At 42.2% G+C, this 7834-nt stretch overlaps 1 protein-coding gene across 2 annotated transcripts; it reads left to right on the forward strand.

Annotated features, from left to right (window-relative positions):
- Nucleotides 1-649: 649 nt before the first annotated feature.
- On the forward strand, nucleotides 650-4197 carry metap1d (methionyl aminopeptidase type 1D (mitochondrial)). 2 transcript variants are annotated; one of them, XM_071520494.1, is made up of 10 exons: nucleotides 650-689; nucleotides 1221-1387; nucleotides 1593-1648; nucleotides 1848-1991; nucleotides 2534-2576; nucleotides 2700-2863; nucleotides 2948-3045; nucleotides 3483-3530; nucleotides 3616-3694; nucleotides 3851-4197. In XM_071520494.1, the coding sequence occupies exons 1-10, from the start codon at nucleotides 650-652 to the stop codon at nucleotides 3933-3935; spliced, it is 924 nt and encodes a 307-aa protein (XP_071376595.1). In that variant the 3' UTR covers nucleotides 3936-4197. The 2 variants fall into 2 exon arrangements, with proteins under 2 accessions (XP_071376595.1, XP_071376594.1); XM_071520493.1 differs by lacking the exon at nucleotides 650-689 and having other exon boundaries at nucleotides 922-1387; nucleotides 1593-1742; nucleotides 1843-1991.
- Nucleotides 4198-7834: the final 3637 nt, after the last annotated feature.

A 7834-nucleotide genomic window follows, 5' to 3' on the forward strand; every position in this document is an offset into this window, starting at 1 on the left:
AAGCCTACATATTAATCTCAGTGAGAGGTTAGGGTTAGGAAATTAAAATGAGAAATTTTAGTATATTGCATTTTCTCCATTGAAAGGGTATGTACATGCCACTGTACAAAACTCACCATAAATTAGGTTTTAAAAGCAGATCTTCAAAAGTCTCTCCATGCGGGAGCTCCATGCCCTCAGACACCCCTAGCATTTTTGGTGAAGTGCCCTTTTAAAGATCATTTATATGGCATATATATATTTCTGCTTTATTAGACAGTTCACAGTGAAAAGAGACAGTAAAGATGGGAGAGAGGGGAGGTGACAAAGCAACAAAGGTTCCAGGCCAATTTCGACCATAGGCACTTCAGCCAACTGAGCCACCAGGGTCCAGGAGCATTTTGCCTCTGCCCCTTTAGAGTCTGCACGCCACTGCTTTGACTAGCAGATATGAAGAGGATAACGAATTAAATAATCTTATTCGTTTACTATGTAAACTTTGCCAGAGTGATCGGTGGCCAGTTACGACAATTTAAAATACTAAGAGTAAAAAAAAGAAAAGGGATGAAGCAATTGTATTTTTTTTCTGTGACTAAAACAGTAATGACACCATGAATGACAGTTGAACAGGCACTTATCCCAAACCACGTGACCACATTGCACAAACAATATGGCGGCGCCCTGTGCCGCAGGGTTTGCAGCAAGAGCAGGTACTAAACACCCTTTCCTACTTCAAATACACACTTAGCAATGGCGAGTACTCAGACAGGACATGTCCACGAGTGAAATAAAAACAAAGTAAATATTTACAGAATAGATGAAAAAGTGACAACAGCAGGTAGTAGTATTTAAGGCAGTCGGTGTTGGCTTTGCTAGCTAATGTTAGCTTGCTACAGTAGCCATCGCTGCCTACCACCGCTCCTATTCAGCACCGTATGTACTACCATACCTTTACACACCTCTATGTCCGTGTATCGATTTAAGCTTTTTTCAAAGCGACTATAATCCAACTTAAATTAACAAACAGACGTAGCCTCTATGGGAATGCGTTGTGATTCTTGTCGCCATAGGTTTCTACAGTTGTTTTAAACGACCCATGGACAGCCGAGTGAAAGGACAGCGCAAGCAGAAAGGGAATCCCGCTGTCTATCCCAGACAGTCAAAGATAAAGCATTGTCTTTTCTCAGCAGACAACCAGGAGCCTATCGTCCATAAACAGAGCTGTCTCTCCTTTTCCTCAGGACTGGGAGGCTTCCTCCAGAGAGTTTGTTGTCTAGGGAGCTTTGGTCCTCCCACGGCCCTCCTGTGCCAGCAACACAGACGCTTCTTCTGGAGGAAGTGGAAGTCTTCTCAATCCCACAGTGTAGTTCGCCCAGCCACTGTTAGGCCTGCCTACTCAGTGCCCAAGGTACAGGCACCCTGTACTTCCCACAATGCAACAGCTTTAGTATAAGGAAGTAACTTATAGAGGAACTCTTTTCAGTCTCTGAATTTCATCACTGAGTATCGTAGTTAGGTCCCCATCTCTCAGTATAATAAACCTGTTTGTGGTGCTGGGGCAACAACATGACCCACTTTTCACGCCCTGTCTTTACACTTCTCCCTGACTGTAGCACATTGTGCGGCCTGGCTATGTCGGCACTGGAGTGGTCCCAGAATGGCCAGACTATATAGAGATCAAAGACCAGGAGCAGATCGAGGGCCTTGCCAGAGCATGCAGTCTAGCCAGACAGGTGCTACTACTGGCTGGACGCAGCTTGAAGGTAGGCACTCAATCAATGCATGTATTTTGTATGTTTGTGTTTATGTGTGTGTCTGTGTCACTTGAAAATCAACATGACAAGTGTGATGTGTTACTTCCAGGTTGGCATGACAACAGACGAGATAGACTTCATCGTGCACCAGGAGACTATCAAACACAACGCCTACCCCTCCCCCCTCAGATACGGGGGTTTCCCCAAGTCGGTCTGTACGTCGGTCAACAACGTGATCTGCCACGGTATACCAGACAGGTAAATGGACAGGAAATTCACTCGGGGCATTTGGATACACACAGCAAAAAACATTAATTCATTCATTCATAGTCCTTGGATAGAGAATTTCATTTGATCTCATTTTGCTCTTTGTTTATACTGGATTTGTTTCATTCCAAAATGAGGTATCCACCATTTGGGATAAAAAATAACACCCAGGCTTACAAAATTATTTTCAGCTCAAAATTAAAATAGAATATGGTAACTTTTTAAATGATTGTTGATAATGTAAGTCCTTGATGGACAAAATGCTAGCACCTTTACAGATAGGGTGCTTATCACATTTTAGAAATTTCAATGATGAACTTGTTCTTGATCTTTTTCCAAAATAGAAATGTGGCATTTTGGAATAGAATTTATCATTGGACGAAAAAAACATTGTCTCTGCTGTCAGATATAACATATGTATTGAAAATATTACATTACTTGCTTTACTTTTTAATCATGTCTTGCGGGTTGTGCAATTATTGGACATGTAACGGATTCTCTCTATACACCATTCATCTTTCTGTGTCTTGCAGTTGGCAACTTCAAGATGGGGATATTATCAACATTGATGTGACTGTAAGTTGATGTGCCCTGACTTGTTCTTAATAGACATGCACACACACACAAATACATGGAAGGTGTTAAAGCTCAGTCAGAGCAAAATTATTACCATCACTAACGTCTGCCTGTTCATGATAGGTGTATTTGGAGGGTTACCATGGAGACACCTCAGAAACCTTCTTGATTGGCCAGGTGGATGAGGTTGGACGCCGATTGGTGGACACAGCCAGGCGTTGTCGCGACGAGGCCATCGCTGCCTGCAAGCCGGGTGCACAGCTCTGTGTTATAGGAAACACTATTAGGTACACACACGCACAGTACATACATACCAAACGTTCAAATTCCTCTCTTGATGTCAACTGATATTTTCTGTGTGCCACATCCAGTGAGATAGCCCACGCCAATGGATTCCAAGTGTGTCCTTATTTCATTGGACATGGAATAGGCTCCTACTTCCATGGCCATCCTGAGATCTGGCACCATGGTAAGTTTGGGTCTGTGGTGGCATGATGTGGCATTGATGACTGCTGTTCAATCTCCTGCAAAATTTCCTGGGTTTTCTATGAAACTTGAGTGGGGGGGCTTTTTGTGTGACATGTGAGAAGGGAACACCTGCTAATGTGTGCATATCACGTGCACTGTTTGTGTGCATGTGTATACATATGCATTTGTTGCAAACAAATGTAGAATAGTTGCTACGGGAAAGTATGAATTTAGGATAAGTGTGTATGGATTTGTAGGATATATGACATAATTGTCCTTATCATTGTAAAACTTTATTGTTGACTCTGGGATATTGATTCACAAGACTTGAGGCTAGGATATTGAAAACTCATAATAAAAATGATTAAATCTGTGATAAATCAGCCTTGTTGTCATAGTCTTTTCACTCCACAATCTTTTTTCTGTCTTTGTTTTCAGCTAATGACAATGATATGACCATGGATGAAGGGATGGCCTTCACAATAGGTGAGTTACATTTCACATTTCTGGTGTGCACATGTAGGTGTTTCTCTGTATGAGTTATTGTCTGATGTTGTCTGTTGCTTTGCAGAACCTATACTGATGGAGGGGTCTTCAGAGTTTAGAATCCTGAGGGACAAGTGGACAGCAGTGTCTGCAGATGATAAAAGGTATGTGTAGCAGTCATGTTAGCAGCACACCTTTCCCTGACCGTGTGGTTTCAAACACAGCAGATAGTTGTGTTTTAAGAAGTAACAATACATCTTAATAAGCTTATTGTCAAAATCTGGTGTGTACAGGTCTGTTTTGTGCTTATGTATGTGCAGGTCAGCTCAGTTTGAACACACAGTGGTCATCACCTCTTCCGGAGTGGATATTCTCACCAAACTACCAGAAGAGGACAGCCTGTGACCTGGAGGACTCTAACTGCTGACCCCTGCTGTCCAAACTATGAGCCTGTTTACATCAAAGAGGAGTTAAACTACCTGTTGTGAATGTGATCATAAACTTACTGTTACTGTTTATGAAGTTACACTACCTGTTGTGATCGTAAATGTACTGTTGAAAGAACCTAAACGGTAACTAGACTGGACACATCATTCTAAACAAGAGCACCATTTCTATGCAGTGTAAAAAGGCACTTATGAAATTAAATCTCTTATTTCACTTTTAATTATGAACAATGCATTTGTGATTTATTAGGAGAAAATCATGGCTGCCAGTGCACAGACCTTTATGTTTAGTTTCAGTTTTATGCATGTGTGACTGTTAATATTGTTTACCAGTGCAAGGGACAGGGTGCTTTCAAATTTCAATGTGTTTTTTTTTGCTAGCCCATCAACAGCTGACCGATTAGACCATTCAATTTCACAAAGCAAACACTCAGGTCTATGCATTCCTTAATGACAGTTCAATGGGACTTACAACAGTTGAATTTATGAACTGTCATAAGTTCCATTGAACTGTCATAAGGGGAATGCACAGAGCTGAGTGGTTGCTGGAACTTTTAACAGGACAATGGAACTGTGATGTTGTGATGGCCATGGCAACATTTAGCTTGACATTCTGATGGCAGCCATGTTGAACATTCCAACTTCCTGTGCCTCATGCACTGTCTACAATGACTCATTTTCATGACTACAACATCAAGAGTCTGTGGCAGCCATCTTTAATTGTAGCAAAAGATTACTGTGATCCATCAGAAAATGGCCTTTCTATTGATTTTCTTTCTGTGCTCATAATTTGACTAATGTCAGTTCAATGAGATTTCTGACAGTTCAATGGAACTTATTAATGTTCAGTATGCATTATGACAGCTCAGTAGGCGTTATGACAGCTCAGTAGGCATTATGACAGTTCAATGGGACTTATGACAGAACAGTTCAGTATGCATTATGACAGTTCAGTATGCATTATGACAGTTCAATGGGACTTATGACAGTTCAGTAGGCATTATGACAGTTCAATGGGACTTATGACAGTTTCGACATTTCAATCAAAACATCTTGGAAGGCATTTGTCACTCAATCATATATCCTTCTGAATTATGACATACTGTATGTCGGATAAATAAATGGAAACCTGGCTAATGATAAGTGATATAAGACTATAGTCAAATTACAAGAATGTATAACCAGTAGATGGCAGCACACTACTGTAATGAATTGTACCACTCACTAGCATGTTTATACCAAACACACCTTCTGATTCACAAGCCACACACTATACTCCTTCATTCCTGACCATGTAAAATTCTTGATTGTGGCCCAGCCTTGTGCCATGTGGTGAAATTGGTGAAAACATGGTTATACATTTCAGCATGTTATAGCCCGTTTCCTGATGTTGGAATTTCGCACTATTATAATAATTATAATAATCCACGTCAAGTGTCATTACCACTGTTGAAATAATCTACTCCCATGGCCTGAGGCTAATTTATTCATCCACTTTGGTTACCAGGTGGTGAATAGAAAAATCTACTCAAACTACAGGCCAAAAAAATCTGTTGTGGGGTAAATTCCAGGCATAGCTGAGAGGCAGCATCCCTCTGTTCTCTTTTCTCAATTCCTCTACTTTGTCTACAGGTGGATTTGATAAAGAAAAGATATGGGACTAGATGAGATTATAGCAGACCATACAAGCACTCTAGTCTGAACCTTTCCTTACCTTTCCGCTCCTGTCCTTGCGCCTTGCAAACAGCAGCCATGCACAATATAACTGCCATTTGTCATTGTGATTACAGCACAAATGACAGGTTTGTCATTTCATGTTTGAGTTGGATGACTGGATGTGGCCAGTGAGTGATGTAAAAGGATTTCCTACAACCTGATCTAGGTCTCAAGGAGTCTCTGTCTACAATGCAGTGTGGATTGTGCAAAGTTGCTCCCGGGTTTGTAACAATATTTTCTCATGCCACTGACTGTGGAGAGCATGATGAAGAGACACATCAGAGTAAAAACTGTATGGATTGGAGAAAAAAATGATTCCAGCCCTTTGGTGGGTGTGTTTTCACTTCCTGCCAATGGCTCTGTATGTGAGTGTGTGAGTGTGTGAGTGTGTGAGTGTGTTCCTGCGCCCATGCCCATGCCAGTTGTGGGTGGGGCAGGAAGGATTAGACAAATAAAGGTGGGTCATCTAATCTGGAGTCTGGTCATGTCCAGCCAGGAAATGATTCACATATTATAACTTAATATCATATCTTAGCTGACATATTATGATAAAGCTCTTAAAAATGCATTTGGATAAACAGTTTAGTACATTCTAAACACAAAATCAACACAGTGAAGAACAACCTCCCAGTTCAACAAAGTTAAAGTGCACATTCTTGATTTATTGTGTCTCTGGATATTAGGGCTGTTTGATGAAGCAATACACCCACCTATTTGATTTTCACAAGGATGGGGTGTGGCCTGTGTGTGTGTGTGTGTGTGTGTGTGTGTGTGTGTGTGTGTGTGTGTGTGTGTGTGTAGCTGAAGGAGTATGAACTTCCTGTGAGTCTGAACAGGAGTCATTGAAACAGTTCTTAGTGGTCTCCCTCCAGCAGAGGACAGGCTGAGTTCAGACGGAACACCATATATGTTCACAGGAGTTTGGAAAGATACAAAGAGGACTTGGGGGAGGGTTTTAGGACAAGTGAGGTGTTTGTCAGCAAGCAGGAGAGAAAGTGAAGTGAAAACAGCAAAGAGCAGGAGCAGGCCAGGAACAGCAGCCAGGCTTTAGGAGGGGCAGAGGTAGGCAGGAGGGTAGGGTTTAGGGAGGAGCAGGGAGTGGGAGGATGAGATGTTGGATCGGGATCAGGGGAATTCTCTTCCCTATCTCTCGCTCTCTTTCGACATGTTGGGACACATTCCTGCTCTCTCTCCTCTCCCTCTGCTCTTTTCCCTTAATTCCTCCTCTGTTGTGTCAAGGATCCATTTTGACGCAGGAACTTGACATAACATATCCACCATTTTAAAAATGCAGCATCTTCTCTTAAAAAATTATGGCATGACAGTAAAACCTTATGGATTATTATTGACATAATGACCTAGCTATAGGCCTTGCTGATCAGTTTCTCTCCTCAAAATCAATGTAGCGTTTTGGAATTAAGTCCTTCACACATCCTCGTAGTCCAGTGCTCAGCTTGGAATCCATGAAACACACTGTAGAATACACACACACACACACACACACACACACATTGTGGCGGGGAGCTACACCTACAAATTGCTCCAGACGTACTAATCCTTAAGATGCGGTCACACATGATGTTCATATCAGCCATCTGCATTCCTCACACTGAGCCCACCATGTGCGAGGGAGCCTCTGTGTGTGTGTGTGTGTGTGTGTGTGTGTGTGTGTGTACCTAGTGTGTGGAATTGTTCTGCAAGCACTGAATAAGTGGGTAAAAGTGTTTTTTTTCCCCACGTTCTTACAGTACACGCATTCCAGGTATGCACGCATACTAATTGTGTGTGTGTGTGTGAGTGTTTGAGAGAGTGAGAGACTCTACCTGTGATATATCACACTCACCTGGGACTTCACCACAGGAATCCTTGGTTTTCTTGGTGACCTGTGGAATTCTGCCATTGCCAAGGTGACCTATCATTCTCAAACCTGTGGAGGCAGGTCTGTCACACACACACACACACGCGCGCGCGCGCGCACACACATGGTATGTGTGTGACTGAATAACTGCTCCACCCTAGCAGCTTAGTCAGAGCATCTGCAGGGCATTACATAGAAACAGCTGAGCTTGTTCCCTAGCTACATGTCCTGGTACAGTGAGTGACTGAAGACTCACTGTACCATGACATGTAGCTACAGGCTGC

This window comes from Centroberyx affinis, unplaced genomic scaffold (assembly GCF_046629955.1).
Source record: "Centroberyx affinis isolate AG114_WGS23_722 - 3 ecotype Tasmania unplaced genomic scaffold, CSIRO-AGI_Caff_v1 ptg000804l_1, whole genome shotgun sequence".
NCBI classification, from domain to species: Eukaryota; Metazoa; Chordata; class Actinopteri; order Beryciformes; family Berycidae; genus Centroberyx; species Centroberyx affinis.